Source organism: Podarcis tiliguerta (genome assembly GCF_965153285.1).
Source record: "Podarcis tiliguerta genome assembly, chromosome: 2".
Lineage (NCBI taxonomy): Eukaryota > Metazoa > Chordata > Lepidosauria > Squamata > Lacertidae > Podarcis > Podarcis tiliguerta.
This window is the reverse complement of record NC_139535.1, coordinates 13,908,491-13,926,080: the sequence shown is the minus strand read 5'-3', so window position 1 is coordinate 13,926,080 and position 17,590 is coordinate 13,908,491. Positions and strand designations below refer to the sequence as shown.

General features: G+C 47.8%; 1 protein-coding gene across 4 annotated transcripts in view; it reads left to right on the top strand.

The window, feature by feature from the left end:
- DDAH2 (DDAH family member 2, ADMA-independent) overlaps nucleotides 1–16,408 on the top strand; it is a 36,414-nt gene extending 20,006 nt beyond the window's left edge. For all 4 annotated transcript variants that reach the window (XM_083426433.1, XM_083426434.1, XM_083426431.1 and 1 more), the window contains exons 2-7: nucleotides 281–589; nucleotides 7,767–7,866; nucleotides 9,057–9,130; nucleotides 11,168–11,287; nucleotides 12,946–13,089; nucleotides 14,907–16,408. In XM_083426433.1, the coding sequence (XP_083282559.1) occupies nucleotides 284–589; nucleotides 7,767–7,866; nucleotides 9,057–9,130; nucleotides 11,168–11,287; nucleotides 12,946–13,089; nucleotides 14,907–15,023 (861 nt within the window). In that variant the 5' untranslated portion in view covers nucleotides 281–283 and the 3' untranslated portion in view covers nucleotides 15,024–16,408. The remainder of the gene's footprint in view (nucleotides 1–280; nucleotides 590–7,766; nucleotides 7,867–9,056; nucleotides 9,131–11,167; nucleotides 11,288–12,945; nucleotides 13,090–14,906) is intronic.
- Nucleotides 16,409–17,590: the final 1,182 nt, after the last annotated feature.

Below are 17,590 nucleotides of genomic sequence, written 5' to 3'. Positions count from 1 at the left end.
GATTCCCCACTGGGCCAGAAAACTCACTGAGTGACCCTGGGCCAGTCGCTGCCTCTCAGTTTTAACCTACTTCACAGGGTTTTTGTGGAGATTCAGTGAGGAACGATATAAATGCAACAACAAAAATCCAAGCTCCGTTTCCTATGGGCTTGAACTGGTTCTCCCTCGTTCTCAAGAGCTGACCGGGGCAATTCGTTGTATTGCCCCTCAGACTTGAGCGAGAAGAGTGGCTTGCCAGCCAGCCAGCTCAACGGTTCATCCCTCTGTTCCTCCCTTCCAGACCATGGCCAGCGTCTCCTCCTTTGGCAAGTACACCCATGCCATTGTCCGCTGCATCCCTTCCTCCTTCGGCACGGCAGAGACGGCGGCAGACGCGTCCGATGGCGGGGCTGAGCCTGTGGACCTGGCCAAGGCCCACCGGCAGTACGGCGTCTACACGGGCATCTTGCGCCAGAAGCTAGGGCTGCAGGTCATTGAGCTGGCTGCGGACGAGGGCCTCCCCTGCTCCACGCTGGTGGGGGACCTGGCCGTGATCCAGGGAGACACCGCGCTGCTCACGCGGCCATGGGTGCCGTCGCGGCGGGACGAGGTAAGCTGTTCATTTCGTTTGTGTTGAATCACCTTGCAAATAAACCTGCCGAGGCTACCAGTCATCTTGCGAGCTATGCTTTTTATTTGCCAGGAGCTATTTTTCTCCTGGGACGCGGGTGGCACTGTGGGTTAAACCACAGAGCCTAGGACTTGCCGATCAGAAAGTTGGCAGTTCGAATCCCCGCAACGGAGTGAGCTCCCGTTGCTCGGTCCCTGCTCCTGCCAACCTAGCAGTTCGAAAGCACCTCAAAGTGCAAGTAGATAAATAGGTACCGCTCTGGCGGGAAGGTAAATGGCATTTCTGTGCGCTGCTCTGGTTCGCCAGAAGCGGCTTAGTCATGCTGGCCACATGACCCGGAAGCTGTCTGCGGACAAACACCGGCTTCCTCGGCCTGTAAAGTGAAATGAGCGCCGCAACCCCAGTCGGTCACAACTGGACCTAATGATCAGGGGTCCCTTTACCTTTACCTATTTTTCTCCCACTCCCCTCAAAATGTCCTCGCCTGGTTGCCCGGAAGCAGTTTTGAAGCCCCCTAGGAAATGGCTATTTACTAACTTGGCAGTGAGCGTTTACAGTGGACGCTCGGGTTGCGAACGTGATCCGTGCGGGATTCATGTCCGCAACCCGCAGCGGTGGCAACCTGCGTCTGCGCATGCGCAGGTTGTGATTCAGCACTTCTGTGCATGCGCAAAGCGCGACCGCCGAAACCCAGAAGTAACCCGTTCCGGTACTGGAGTACTGTGTCCAGTTCTGGGCACCACAGTTCAAGAAGGACACTGACAAACTGGAACGTGTCCAGAGGAGGGCAACCAAAATGGTCAAAGGCCTGGAAACGATGCCTTATGAGGAACGGCTAAGGGAGCTGGGCATGTTTAGCCTGGAGAAGAGGAGGTTAAGGGGTGATATGATAGCCATGTTCAAATATATCAAAGGATGTCACATAGAGGAGGGAGAAAGGTTGTTTTCTGTTGCTCCAGAGAAGCGGACACGGAGCAATGGATCCAAACTACAAGAAAGAAGATTCCACCTAAACATTAGGAAGAACTTCCTGACAGTAAGAGCTGTTTGACAGTGGAATTTGCTGCCAAGGAGTGTGGTGGAGTCTCCTTCTTTGGAGGTCTTTAAGCAGAGGCTTGACAACCATATGTCAGGAGTGCTCTGGTGGTGTTTCCTGCTTGGCAGGGGGTTGGACTCGATGGCCCTTGTGGTCTCTTCCAACTCTATGATTCTATGATTCTACTTCCGGGTTTTGGCGGTCCGTAACCCAAAAAAAACGCAACCTGAAGCGTCTGTAACCTGAGGTATGACTGTATTAACCTGTAGGCCTTTGATGCCTTGTGCCAGATTGCTACGGTTGGTTTTTATTTCTTTTTAAATTTTAACGGGCCATTATTGTGGGTGTGACAAGGTCACAGGGATAAGTCAGGAGTGTTCTCCAAGTCTGCCATAGCATGCTTCCGTGAGGCTGCAAACGGCTGCCTTAAATACATTTGCCAGCCTCATCTGTGGGTGTCTTGCTCTTGAGTAAACATGCACAGCATTGCCCTGTTAAGGTTCCAGTCCCGTCCTAGTAGATTTGCTGCCTTCGAAAGGGTGGGGGCGGGGGAGAGCAGCCGTTCGGCAGCTAGCTGTTAGTTAAACCCTGTCAATCGCAGCTCCCATCTGTTCCTCTGTAGGAACCTCCGGGACTAATCCCACCCGTGTCCCCGGAGCGCTGAGGCAAGCCGCCTGGCCGGTTGCCTCAGCAGTTGGCATTGTGCCTCCTTCCCACCCGCCCGGCCATCCGCCATTCTCATGACCCACCTCCCTGCTCCAGTGCAGTGTGCCGAATATAGAATTGTGTGTCCGTACACACTCCACCCAAGCCCTGGAGAATATTTGGCACCTCTTAAAGGGTCCACATTTTCTTGCCTCTCTCTGCTAATTACTGCCAGACAGAAGTTTATTCATGCTGTCTCTCTTGTGTTTTTTTTCTTATGCTTTTAGTTAAAATAAATATAAGTGTTTTGGGGCACCTTCACCCTGTCTAACTATTGCTTCCGTGCCGTATTCTGTACCTTACAATGCTGCCATCTTTATTTTGTTTCTGTTTTTTTAAAACATCAACAACAACCTCCTCCTAGCAACTCATTTGCGGTGTCTCTGAGCATGCATGGAATGCCTTCCCCATCCCCACCCCTCAGCGGAACGGACTTGCCCTTTTGAAACCCTTTGAAAAGGGCTTCAGAATGCCTTTCTGCAGCTTAAATAAAAGGAACGCGAAAAGTACTGAGTTTCCCTTGGAGCAAGCTTAAAAAAGGCTCTTGTGCAAGTTGGAAATTATCAAAGCAAAGGCACCACAATAGAGCCAGTTGGCTGATCGCTCTGTATACACATTACCATGTTGACACAGTGTTGGCTTGGCCCAAGACATTTTGCTGCCCAAGGCAATTTAGCAAATGGCTTCTCTTCTTTCCCCCCCTCTCCCCTCATGCCCTGTCCATCAAATCGAGGTGCAAAGTAGTCAGGGAGTTATTTTGTCAGGGAGTCCTGTAAGCACCTCTGGGAGTCAAAATGCAATAATAAAAAATAATATTTACCCTTTCATGACACCCCAAACCAGCTGCCAGAGTTAATAATAATAATTTATTATTTATACCCCGCCCATCTGGCTGGGTTTCCCCAGCCACTCTGGGCGGCTTCCAAAAGAATCTTAAAATACAATAGTCTATTACACATTCAAAGCTTCCCTAAACATGGCTGCCTTCAGATGTCTTCTAAAAGTATGGTAGTTGTTTTTCTCTTTGACATCTGGTGGGAGGGCATTCCACAGGGCGGGCGCCACCACTGAGAAGGCCCTCTGCCTGATTTCCTGTAACTTGGCTGCTTGCAGTGAGGGAACTGCCAGGAGGCCCTCGGTGCTGGACCTCAGTGTCCGGCCAGAATGATGGGGGTGGAGGCGCTCCTTCAGGTATACTGGACCAAGGCCGTATAGGGCTTTAAAGGTCAACACCAACACTTAGCCATCTCCCTCTGCCTAATGGTAGGGATGGCACCTAACATGTGCCTTTTACTTGCACCTAAAGAAGGAGGTTCATGTTGGTAGATGTAATGCTGGGGAACCCAGTCAATGTTTTATGTGTGCTCCAGTTCACCAGGTCTTCCAGTCGCGCAAAGCTCTTGAGGCCAGCTCCTGGGGCACTTGAGGAGATAGATTTTGGTGGGCTTTTCCTATGCTTAGTATTTGTTTGAGTTTGTTCTAAGTGTAGTGTTTTGGTTACCTCCTTTGTACAAAGGGTACATCTTACAGTGGTGGGATCCTGTGTAAACCTGGCAAAATAGGCACACATGCAGTCATAGTGTGCTGGGCCCAGGGGTAACCCATGAAACGCGGTCCAGAATCTGGAGGTTCCTCTAGGAGTCAGTCCGACAGGGCCAAGGCAGGACACGAGGCAGGAAACCAGGCAAGGACAGGTACAAGATCTCAGGCATACAGCAATGCTGCTCCTGCAACCTGGGGCGGGGTCCAACAGCCTTTTATCTTTGTTGGGGTAGTGGCCGGTCCTGATCCTCCGGCGACTCACCTCCCTGTTTTGCCCAAAGGCGAGCACTCCTCCTGCAAGTACTCAGGTCTCTCCTTTTCTCAGACCTGAGTCTCTGCAGCTGGGGAGATGTCAGTGGGTTACTAGACCCAGTGGCCGCCTCAGCCTCCCCTGACCCAACCGGTAGTGGAGCAGCTGTAAGCGATGGCCCAGCTGAAGGCAACGAGGTAATCCCCGCATCTGGAGCCAGGGCAGGCTCAGGCCCCTGACTCGGCCCAGCTGGTGTTTGTTGCAGGGGCACCTGTGCAGACTGGGACTCTTCATTGTCAGGCCCCAGACTTGGTTCAGATGATGCCTGAGGCAAAGGATCCGGTGCAGACTGAGACTCCTCTGGTTCCGAGTCCTAGGCCAACACACATAGAATCATAGAGTTCCAAAAGACCCCAAATATCATCTAGCCTAACCCTCTGCAATGCAGGAATCTCAGCTAAAGCATCTAGGACAAGTCATTGCATATCTGTGTAAGATGCTCCTTTTTGCATTAAGCAGCCCTTAGTCTGGGGTGCTGATGGTTAACCCTTTGTTTCTGAAGCTTATTACTATTATTATTATTATTATTATTTATTATTATTATTTCACATTTATTTGTCACACTCAATAAAATGTCTCAAAGTGACTTAAAATGATAAAAAACAGGCATAGCTTAAAACATCAAAGAGAATAAAGCAACGTGATTTAAAGGCTCGCTCTGCAGTTTTTATAAAAAACACACATCCTTCTATTAATTCCCTTTGTTCTCTCTTTTTTAAAAGCTAGCAGTAATATGTGAACTATGGCATGGAGAGTGAAAAATGTAAATAGACTGTCGAGCTAAGAACGAGAATGCGGAAGTATCCTGATGTTATAAGAGTGTGTAAAATAGGAAGAAGTCCAAAGCAAAGACTCATAATTTGATGAAAGGGAAATCTTTGCTGTGGTCAAAACCCAATAGGTACATCCCATTGCTGACTTCAATTAATTAAATTGAAATCTTGGTCTGTGAAATAAGCCTGGCCCAGAAGTGTCTGTGGAATGAAAATGAAACAAAAGGTCATGCAGATTTTCTGGGGCCGCTCTGGCCCTCGGAGTCCCCACACTCCCCTTATATAACCAGGGCTTGAATGAAACTCTGCTATAAACCCGCTTGCCAGATCCACAGTTTGGGCTTTCTGGCAATTCTTGTCCTGAGAATATCTGCCTGCCTGGAATTCTATGCAGAATTGTGTTCTTATATAGCGAGGAGGACCCCTGTCAGTCAGAAAATATTTCCACGCCATCTTGGAAAAGGAAAAGGAGAAGCAGAGGAAATCAGTACCCTTCTCTGTCCTTTTTACCTTTTTCAAGAAGCTGTTTGGCACCTGCTCTAGCTTGGGGGAAACTTTTCCAGCCCAAGGGTGGGTCAGCCTCCGCGGGTCGCCTGCCAGCGGTGGGGAGGATGAAAGGCCAAAGCAGGCCAAGCCATGGATGCGAATTTTATGTTGTGCAGTGGGCTACATTCCAGATGTTCAGAAGCCTGTGGTTCTACACACATCTGCGCTCTCCCCTTTCCATCCTTCATCCGGTACTGAGTTGAATAGGATCCAGAATGCAGCTGTCTGATTGGTCCTAGAAGAATAGGATTCAGAATGCAGCAGTCTGATTGGTCCACAGGAGCCACCCAATCCAGCTCCAGGTGGAAGTGAATCCACAATCTGATTGGCCTACAGGTGATTGGCCAATCACGTGGGGCCCATTGTGTAAATAATGGACAGTGGTGCCCCACAAGACGAATGCCTCGCAAGACGGAAAACCCGCAAGACGAAAGGGTTTTCCGTCTGCAGAGGCGCTTCGCAAGACGAATTTCCCTATGGGCTTGCTTCGCAAGACGAAAAATGGCAAAAAAATTCGAATTTTTTTTTCCGCTGCAAAACCCCTTTTTCTGAAGCGCTAAGCTGCTAAAAGCATTTTAGCAGCAAAACCGCTAATCCCCCAAGCCTTAAAAAGCCGTTTTTAGCCCTTAAATTGTCAATAGCGCTAATAGCGCTAATCCGTCAATGGGCTTGCTTCGCAAGACGAAAAAACCGCAAGACGAAAAGACCTGCGGAACGGATTCTTTTCATCTTGCGAGGCACCACTGTATATAAAGCAGACATTCTGGGGGAACTTCCTTTCCTCCTCACCACTATGAGTTGAATAAAGCGCATGAAATCCACTCTCGACTCCAAGTATATTTCAAAGATGTATTCTAACCAGCCCCCCACCCAATTTTCCTGGAAGAGGATATGGAGTGGGGCTTGTAGGGTGATGGTGGTCCTAAGGGGCAGAGAGAAGAGACCGTAAGGCCGCATTTGGGTTCTGTGGTTCCCCCACCCCATCTCTACTTGCTGACTTTGCCTGCTTGGGCAACATCAATTGCCTGACGTTGGACTGCCTGCGGGGTTGAGATAGATGACCCTCCGGGTCCCTTCCAATGCTAGGATGCAAACTGATTGCATGTGGCTTCCTCAAAGAGAGCTGCAACAGCCAGGTGTGTGTGTGTAATTTTTATTAAATTTTCTATTTTACAGTTTAGAATATTCATTTAAACAACCTTAAAATGTCAATGACTTCCTTTCTTCTCTTTCCATGGTTCAGTCATAGATCCCTGCATATTTTACATAAACGAAACCATTCAGTGTTCCATTATTACATCCATCAAAACTTATTTACGCTGTTGAATTTATCTTAATGCTGCCAACGTTTTCAAGTGTACACAGTTTCCCCCCATATATTCAATAAACATTTTCCAATCTTCTCTAAACGTATGTTCTTCTTGTTCTCTTATTCTATATGTTAAGTCCGCAAGCTGCGCATATTCCATCAGTCTAAGTTGCCATTCTTCTTTAGTTGGGACCTCGCTCGTTTTCCATTTTGGGGCTAATGAAACACGGGCTGCAGTAGTGGCATACATAAATAACCCTTTTTTGACACCTAGGGATTTCCGTCTGAATTATCCCCAACAAAAAGGACTCTGTTTTTTTGTTTTGTTTTGTTTTTTTGAAAAGTGCTTTTAAACACCAAATATTAAAAACTTCCCTAAATAGGGTTGCCTTCAGATGTCTCCTAAAAGTCAGATACAGTGGTACCTCGAGTTATAGATGCTTCAGGTTACAGACGCTTCAGGTTACAGACGCCGCTAACCCAGAAGTAGTAGCTCGGGTTAAGAACTTTGCTTCAGGATGAGAACAGAAATGGTGTGGCGGCGGCATGGCAGCAGCATGAGACCCCATTAGCTAAAGTGGTACCTCAAGTTAAGAACAGTTTCAGGTTAAGAACGGACCTCCAGAACGAATTAAGTTCTTAACCCGAGGTACCACTGTAGTTGTTTCTTTCTTTGACATCTGGTGGGAGAGTGTTCCACAGGGCGGGTGCCACTACCGAGAAGGCCCTCTGCCTGGTTCCCTGTAACTTGGCTTCTCGCAGTGAAGGAACCGCCAGAAGGCCCTCGGAGGAGGACCTCAGTGTCTGGGCTGAACGATGGGGGTGGAGATGCGCCTTCAGGTATACTGTGTTGAGAGTTGCATGAAGAGGTGTTAAGGAAAGGGGATGCGCTAGAAAATGTCTGATCTCTTCCTCTATCCCTGCTGCTTTCCCAGATCAGCAGCGTCAAGAAGGTCTTGGAGGAGCTCAAACTGCGAGTGGTGGAGGTTACAGATGAAGGCGCCACCTTGGATGGGAGCGATGTCCTGTTCACAGGTAAAGGACTCCTCTGCCACTGAGGACGGTGGCCCTTATCTCAGGAGTGGGGAGGTCCAGAAGATGGAGGGAACTTTGAATTTGGGTTAACCTGATAAAGTGGGAATTTGTAAGTACACCACGGGGTTTTCGTTTCTTTGTTCTGCGGTAAGGGTGACTAAGCCTTCGAAACCACTTTGCATAGTGGAAGTGCCATGTAAATGATGATGGTAGCACTGAGGGCGGTGGAGAGCTTGATGAGATTCTGGTGAGGGTTTCCCCCCACCCCTGGTGGCTGGTTAGTTTCTGTTCTAATAAAACACAAAACACACACGCACACACACAGCTGTCTGGAAGTCATAGACACCGGCCTGAAAACCCTTTGCCCTCCAATCCCAGATGTCTGCAGGTGGGCATTCACGGAGGGAGGGAGCTGCACTTAATGCATGCTCAGAGGCACTCTCGCCAGTACGGATCTGTATGTTCCAGGACTGCCTCTTGCTATTTGCTAAATGCATTTTAGGGCAGAAACCTGGTGCAAATGAAGCCCTCTCTCCTCTCCATATACATTCCTCTTTTTTTAAGATGATCTTTATTGAATTTTTAGTCTTTGTCCATTTTATATATAATTGTTCTTCAATTTTTTCCATAAAATGTCTGTAAACAAATAAATCTTTCTATATATACAATTCTTGTTGTCTGCCTATATTCATTTACAAATATTGTTCAACAGTAGCCCTAATATACATTTTTAATTAATTTTGATATTATTATCCAATAAATTTCTTGTGTTTTTCCGTTATGAGGTTTATTTTAGTTCTACTTGTTTCCCTATTTCACATCATCTTCTCTATATATAACATAAATTTCCCCCATTCTTTTTGATATGTTTCGTCACCCTGACGTCGAATTTTTGCTGTTAGTTTGGCTGTTTCTGCATACTCCATAACCTTGTACTGCCACTCTTCTATTGTAGGCAATTTTTGCTGTTTCCACACCTGAGCCAGCAATAACCTCACTCTGTTGTTGCCCTCTCCACATACCTTCCACGATTGTAGCTTTAAGGCTGCAGTCGTAGCCAAATCTGAGTTGGAAAGAGATAAACCAGTGTTGTTACTCAGGTCTGGGGTGAGCTAATGCTCAGGAATCTGGCTTGCCTTTTGACTTATTGCCGCTTCTGGTATTCTCCATCTTCTTAATGCCTTTTACAGGTAGAGAGTTCTTCGTGGGCATTTCCAAGTGGACTAATCACAGAGGAGCAGAGATGGTTGCGGATGCTTTCAGGGTGAGCTGGAATCTTGGAACTAAACCTTCCCTACCTCCTTGCCCAAAACCTGCGCAGTTGTGGTTCCTAGCTATTCAGTTGTTGCTATTCTGCTTCACACCCCTGTTCTAAGGTGTACGGCAGCCTTGCAGTTAAGCAGTAGCCTGGTAGCCATAGGGGACAAGGATATTGCCTGCAGGCAAGTGCCTGCAGTTCTGGGCAACTGCTTGAGCAGACTGCTGCAGGAGGGCTGGAACTTTCTGCCCCTCCTCTGCCAGCCCCTAGCAGACTAGTAAACATTTTTCCGGCCTTATTCACAAGGCTGGCACATGTTTAGTTCATCTGTTGGACGCCCCCCCCCCCGGCGCTCCGCATGAATAGATGGGAGTGCCCCGGAAACATAACCAGTACAGTGGTACCACGGGTTACAGACGCTTAGGTTACACATTTTCGGGTTGCGCACCGCTCCGAAGCCGGAAGTACTAGAACGCGTTACTTCCAGGTTTTGGCGCTCACGCATGCGCAGAAGTGCTAAATCGCGCTTTGCGCATGCGCATAATAGTAATAATATTTTATTTATATCCTGCCCTCCCCAGCCAAAGCCAGGCTCAGAGGGCCTAACAACAGTAAAAATAACACCGTTTACATAAAATCGCAATCAATCACTGAACTGTGACGCACGTGTGCACAGACGTGGTGCTGCGGGGTGCGAACGTGCCTCCCGCACGGATCCCGTTCGCAACCCGAGCGTCCACTGTAGTCTCCTGTAGTGACACATTAAAGGGAAGATTGATAATCTGTCTTTCAAGGCCGCTGCTGAGCCAACTTCTACTCAGAACCCCCACGTTGAAAACAATTTAAGAAATGAACAGAGATTTCTTTCCTCCCAACTGCTTAACCTTTCCACTGCCTCCTCAGCTATTTTTCCTTGCTCCCTGTCCCAATGTGACCCACACATCACAGCCACACCCAGAGAATGTGCGACCCCCTTGGATCTCTGATGAACAGTTCCTAACCATATCCTTGGCCTCATCTGGGGACTCTTCCTTAACCCACTGAAAAAGCAACTATTGGCTGGTGGTGGACGGGGTGGGGTGGGGGTGGGGGGGGCTGCATTTCTTTCTAATTTCCCTTTGCCTGTGCATTTGTATAAAACATGCTCCCCCACGTTGTGAAAGGAAGTCTACCAAAATATAAATATTTTTCAGCAGCTCACAGCCATATAATTAGTCTCACCATGTGTGATCCTCAGGTATAAAAAGAAAGCCCCAAATGAGTTGTTGTTGTTGTTTGTTGATATATTTTATTGTTATATTTGTACAGACTGGTTTCCCCAGCCACTCTGGGTGGCTTCCATCAGATATATGGTGGAACTCCTTCCCACCAGATGTCAAAGAGAAAAACAACTATCAGACTTTTAGAAGACATCTGAAGGCAGCCCTGTTTAGGGAAGCTTTTAATGTTTAATAGGTTTATTGTATTTTAATATTCTGTTGGAAGCCGCCCAGAGTGGCGGGGGAAACCCAGCCAGATGGGTGGGGTATAAATTAATAATAATAATAATAATAATAATAATAATAATAATAATAATATAATTAATAATAAAGCATCAAACTTCCCCATACAGGGCTGCCTTCAGATGTCTCCTTAAAGTTGTATAGTAGTTCTATATAGTTGTATCTCCTTGACATCTGATGGGAGGGCGTTCCACAGGGCGGGTGCCACTACTGAGAAGGCCCTCTGACTGGTTCCCTTTAACCTCACTTCTTGCAGGGAGGAAACTGCCAGAAGGTCCTCTGCGCTGGACCTCAGTGTCTGGGCAGAACAACAGGGGTGGAGACGCTGCTTCAGGTGTACAAGACTGAGGTCATTTAGGGCTTTACTTGCAGGGGAAAGATCACCTCATCGGCAGTTCCCTGTTAGAAACTTGTATGGAGCCTCCCGTTGGTTTCTCACCCCTGCCCTTTTCAGTCCTGTATGGGGAAAGAATGGGTGGAGCTCTGGGTTGCAACTGTGTGGCATGGACTTCCGGAAGTCTTACGGAATGTGTCTTTGCAGGATTTTGCGGTGTCGACTGTTCCTGTCTCGGGTACGTTGCACCTCCGCAGCTTCTGCAGCATGGCTGGCTCTGAAACGGTTGTCATTGGCAGCAGCGACGTGGCCAAGAAAGCCATGAAGGTAAAGTCCACAACCTCCCAGGGGGCCTGTCCCGAGAAAGAGCTGCAAGGCAGGAGTGGAGAGCGCTGTTACGCTCAGTTCCAGCTTCCCTTTGGGACATCTGATTGGCCACTGTGAGAATGTTGTTGTTGTTGTTTTAGTTGTGTCCGTCTCTTTGTGACCCCATGGACCAGAGCACGCCAGGTACTCCTATCTTCCACTGCCTCCTGCAGTTTGGTCAAACTCATGCTGGTAGCTTCGAGAACACTGTCCAACCATCTTGTCCTCTGTCGTCCCCTTCTCCTTGTGCCCTCCATCTTTCCCAACATCAGGGTCTTTTCCAGAGAGTCTTCTCATGAGGTGGCCAAAGTATTGGAGCCTCAGCTTCAGGATCTGTCCTTCCAGTGAGCACTCAGGGCTGATTTCCTTCAGAATGGAGAGGCTGGATCTTCTTGCAGTCCCTGGGACTCTCAAGAGTCTCCTCCAACACCATAATTCAAAAGCATCGATTCTTTGGCAATCAGCCTTCTTTATGGTCCAGCTCTCAATTCCATACATCACTACTGGGAAAACCATAGCTTAAACTATACGGACCTTTGTTGGCAAGGTGGATGCTGGATTAGGTGGGCTACTTGGGTCCGCCTCCTCTCCACTCCAAGAAAGCCTTTATCCCTTACGAATCCCTTATGAGAGTTGCTCCTTCATGCCCCTCAAATACCAGAAGCCGCACCCCACAGAAAGTTGAAGCAGGGCCTTCTGCGTAGCAGCCCCTGTTCTGTGGAGATGTGACTGGTGCCTGCTATCTGTGCTCTTCCTGAAACCACATTATTGGGGTGACCAGCTCTTCTGGTTAGCAGAAGAGGTCTCTGCTTCCCCCTCCCCCTGATGATCTTTATTAGTTTTTTTTTTTATAACATACTATACATACACATATTACATTACATTTTACATTTGTACTTGCTCCTGAGAACTGACTTCCCTCCTTCCTTCTTCTGGCTTTTTTATATCGTCTCTAAAAAATTTCGCATATCTATTTTACATATTGTGTTCTTCTTCCATCTTTATCCACAAAGTTTGTATACAGATAACTTTTTCTATATATACAAATCTTCTTGTTCATATTCGTTTACAAATACTGTTGATTATCTTAACATTTTAGTTCACATGTCATTAATGTCTAAGATAGTTTCTTTTTATTCTCCCATTATGAGGTTTATTTCCATTCTACTGGTTTCACTATTTCATCCTGTCTATATCCGACATAAATTTATCCCATTCTTTTTGAAACGTTTCATTGCCTTGTTGTCAAATTTTCCCTGTTAGTTTGGCCATTTCTGTATATTCCATAACCTTATACTCTTCTACTGTTGGCAATTATTGCTGTTTCCACACCTGAGCCAGCCGTAACCTCGCCGCTGTTGTTGCATATAAAAACAATTTCTGGTCTTTCTTATCAATATCCTCTCCCACCATTGCCAACAAGAATGCCTCTGTTTCTTTCAGAATCGTCTCTGCTTTCAGAAGAGGTCTCTGCTTTGGGTGTTTGTGGTGTTTTTAGAACTTATCTTTCTTGGTTTTGATGTCGGTCAGTTGCCTTAGGGCTCATGTGAAGGCCTACTCCCGAATGCGTATATTAATGAATTTCTCCCTCCTCTTCCCATCACCCTCTTTCGTTGAAGACTATGGAACAATTGACCGATCACCACTATGAAACGCTGACGGTGCCGGATGACCCGGCTGCAAATTGCATCTATGCACGGCTTGGTCAGAAGAGCAGTGTGCTTCTGCATCGCAGTGTTGAGGAATATCCTAACAGCGTACAGGTAAGGGGAAAGAGTGCTTTACCTGGTGGGTGGGTGGGGGGGAAAGGGTTGAGTTTATATCCCTGGACCAGGTGTGGAGGCTGGAAGGAGGAGGAGTAAGAAGAAGAGGAGGAGGCTTGCATCTAGGAATAATAATAATTATTATTATTATTCATAATAATAATAATAATGTGCCACCTAGGGATGCAGGTGGCGCTGTAGGTTAAACCACAGGGCCTAGGACTTGCCGATCAGAAGGTTGGCGGTTCGAATCCCCGCAACGGAGTGAGCTCCCGTTGCTCAGTCCCTGTTCCTGCCAACCTAGCAGTTGGAAAGCATGTCAAAGTGCAAGTAGATAAATAGGTACTGCTCCGGCGGAAAGGTAAACGTCGTTTCCGTGTGCTGCTCTGGTTCGCCAGAAGCGGCTCAGTCATGCTGGCCACATGACCTGGAAGTTGTACGCCGGCTCCCTTGGCCAGTAAAGCGAGATGAGCACTGCAACCCCAGAGTCGGCCACGACTGGACCTAATGGTCAGGGGTCCCTTTACCTTTAATGTGCCACTTACTTGCCAAAAATCTAAGTAGCTTGCAAGGTTAAGATCCATACCTAATTAAAATACTCAACAAAACAATTCTATCTCAAAGTATTAAAAGCGTAAACCCTAGCCAGTTAAAAAATGCATAACAATTAAAGCAATACAGTTGTACCTCGGAAGTCGAACGGAATCCGTTCTGGGAGTCCGATCAACTTCCGAAACATTTGGAAACCAAGACGTGGCTTCTGATTGGTTTCCAGTTGCACAGGCGCGCCAGAAACAATAGCAGAATCCGCACAGGACGTTCGGCTTCCAAAAAACAACAACCCAAAAAACCACCATTCAAAACCTGAACACTCACTTCTGGTTTTTGATCATTTGGGAGCTGGAACATTCAACTCCCAAGGCATCCGGGAGCCGAGGTACGACTGTACGTACCATATTTTTTGCTCCATAAGAAGCACCTGACCCTAAGACGCACCTAGATTTTAGAGGAGGAAAATAAGAAAAAAAATATTCTGAACGAAACAGTGGATGTATGCTTTTTGTGGTTCATGCTGTGGCCACAGACATGATATGTGATTTGACGGTGAGTTTGGGGTAGCCCAATACAAAAATCCTGAGGATCCATGTGGATCCATGCTTTGTAACCGCGTTTTTGCGCCATTGCGGCCCCATGAAACAGTGGATGCATTTTTTTTGGGTGCAGGCTGTAGCCATGGACATGCTATGTGATCTGATGGTGACTTTGGGGTGACCCAATGCAAAAATCCCGAGGATCCATGTGCTTTTACCTCCCCCCTCCCAGGCAGCCTCCTTTATCGCTAGTGTCCCTTATCTCCCTCCCGACTGCTTGCCGATCAGCTGCTCAATGGCTTCATTTCAACACCCCCTTTCCTCTTTTTTAAAAAAAGAAAAAACACAACCTGCTTTTCTCCCCTGGGCAATTCGGCTCCAGGGACCACGCATTCGCTCCATAAGACGCACAGACTTTCCCCCTTACTTTTTAGGAGGAAAAAAGTGCATCTTATGGAGCGAAAAATACGGTATTCATGCCAATTCTTTTTGGGGCAGAATTTGAGACGCCGTAATGGCCAGCTCAAAGGCTGCCACAAAAGAATGGTGGCTCCTGCGTTGACCCTTGAGCATGGCCTTTTGCAAGCTTTCTAGCCATTCTGTGTTCTGTCTCCCCGTGCAAAACCGCCTGCCTTTTCACGAGCTTCAGGTGTGGCTTGGTCACTGCAGGGACGGAGATTGCATTGGGAAGAGGTCTAACCGGTTTCTCTCTGCCTCCTCTCACAGCCCTTCCAGAAGCTTCCGGACTACACCCTCATCCCTGCGGCTTGCACTGAGGTGGCCAAACTTGGTGGGACTCTCAGTTCCTGCTCTCTTCTCATCAACAAGAAGCTGGAGATTTAGTGCCTATCGAACCCCACAATAAAACGCAGGTTCTTGAATTCCCTCGAGAGGAACCCCATCTCTTGGTTCCTTTGTGCAGGCACCCCGCTTTCTCTCCCCTTAGCTTCCTTGTGAGGCAAGGACACCTCCAAACACGCTAATTTGACCGGCCTTAAATCTCGCAGTTTCTCTCTTTTATTTACATTGGATCTTCGCTTCCACGGAGCCACACGAGTCTCTTTTTATCTCCTGTCTTCTACAGTGTACGCTTTACGAATACTTTTTTTTTTTTACCCCAGAGTAGATAGGTGCTCAACTTTGCTCCAAGTGCTGAAGAAAAAGCCATTGGCGGGAAACTTGAAGTTCTAGCTCTTCAATCAACGATTTCTTTTTTTTTTAGTGAGGTTCCCTCAAGTTTCTTAGCCCGTTATGGACCGTTAAAAAGAGCAGCACTGCTCTCCCTTCATCGCTGAGGGGGACGTGTTATGAAACTGGGTGCTGAGAAACATTGGTGGGCAGCCATCTTGGAAGGCGCTTAAGGGATGTGTCCATTGTGAGGACTAGACCCAAGATGGTGGCCATTTCTCTTTCATAGCCGCCATGTTGGAAGAACTGTTGAGCAGGATACATGGGCGGGTGGGACATAAGTGGCTTTCAACGTGTTTGAGGTGATCCACGTTCTACAGAATCAGGCAACTCCATTACGATAGATGGTTGGTGGACTAGGGGGTCTCCTGTTCAGTTTTGAATCTCAACACCTGATGATTCGTGTCAGATGTAGGAAGGTGTCCCTAGAGCCACTCCACTTGCCCTGCCGTGAGACTCAATAACTAGAATGGGTTTGTTGGACTACATCTCCCATCATGCTTGACCATTGGCCATGCTGGCAGGGGCTGATGGGAGTTGGAGTCCAACAAGTTCCACAGGTTCAACCATCCCTTGTCTGGAATGACCTCTAGAATGACTTTCCTTCTGTGACTGCTTGGCCTGCCACATCCATCTCTTATGGTGCTGCAGTTTGGGGACTGGGAGTTCAGAATCAGACCCCCCACGCTCCCCAAACTCAAAAACAATGGCTTCCCCCACTGCCACCCTCAACAGATAACCTCTCTGCATATCCGCAAGGCCGGCGCAGCCACAGAGGAGCAGCTAGATTAAGACAACGGGTTGGCGAGGGGCTCTGCTTCCTTCCGAGCGGCGCTGTTGTATGTGTTTTGTGTAACGTAGTTAGGGGGCAGGAGTGGGGTGGGGGTCATAGGAATGTTCTTGAAATCTGTAGAGGGAGCGCCCTCTGTTGGGGGGAGTTAGGCGTATTGACGGATGTAGGACTTTAGATTCACTCACTGCCTCTTTAACCCCTTGTGGAATCAATTTAAACAATTAATAATAAAAAGAGATTGAACCAAGTCACCGTCTTGATGAGTCTTTTTTGCTTTTGCTGCGGGACGGGTGGGGAAGCTAGGTTCCTGAGCGTAAGGCATGTGGACTAAGCCCCTTCAACACGGGGAGGTCCTGCCTTCATGCAATTAATGCAGTGTCTTTAACGACTCAGGAAAACAATACCTCAAGGTCCGCCTCTTTCCATAGGAACCTACCAGGTCCCTGAGATCACCCTCTGAGGCCCTTCTTCATGTGCCCCCACCTCGAGAGGTGCGGAGGGTGGCAACATGAGAACAGGGCCTTCTCTGCAGTGGCTCCCCGTCTGTGGAATGCTCTCCCCGGGGAAGTTTGCCTGACACCTTCATTATACACCTTTAGCTGCCAGGCAAAAACTTTCTTTTTTAACCAGGCCTTTGGCTGATCTGACCAACATCCTATACCCTTTTAAAATGTGGCTCTCTTTGGGAGGGTATTATTGGGTTATTGTTTTTATTTTTATTTTAGATATTGTGATCTTTTGTGAACCGCCCTGAGTTCTCTGGGTATAAAAAAAAGGTAAAGGTACCCCTGCCCATACAGGCCAGTCTTGACAGACTCTAGGGTTGTGCGCCCATCTCACTTAAGAGGCCAAGGGCCAGCGCTGTCCGGAGACACTTCCGGGTCACGTGGCCAGCGTGACAAAGCCGCATCTGGCGAGCCAGCACAGCACACAGAAACGCCGTTTACCTTCCCGCTGGTAAGCGGTCCCTATTTATCTACTTGCACCCGGGAGTGCTTTCGAACTGCTAGGTTGGCAGGCGCTGGGACCGAACAACGGGAGCGCACCCCGCCGCGGGGATTCGAACCGCCAACCTTTCGATCGGCAAGCCCTAGGCACTGAGGCTTTAACCCACAGCGCCACCCACGTCCCTTTCTCTGGGTATAGGGTGGTATATATATTCAATTAATGATAATAATAATAATACAGTGGTGCCTTGCAAGACGAAAAGAATCCATTCCGTGAATCTCTTCGTCTAGCGGTTTTTTTTCGTCTTGCGAAGCAAGCCCATTAGCGGATTAGCGCTATTAGCGGTTTAGCGGCTATTAGCGGCTATTAAAGGCTTAAGGGATTAGCGGATTAGCTGCTAAAAGGCTATTAGCAGCTTAGTGCCTTAGAAAAAGGGGGTGGGGAGTGGGAAAAAACCCCCAGGAATCGCAAGACATTTTCG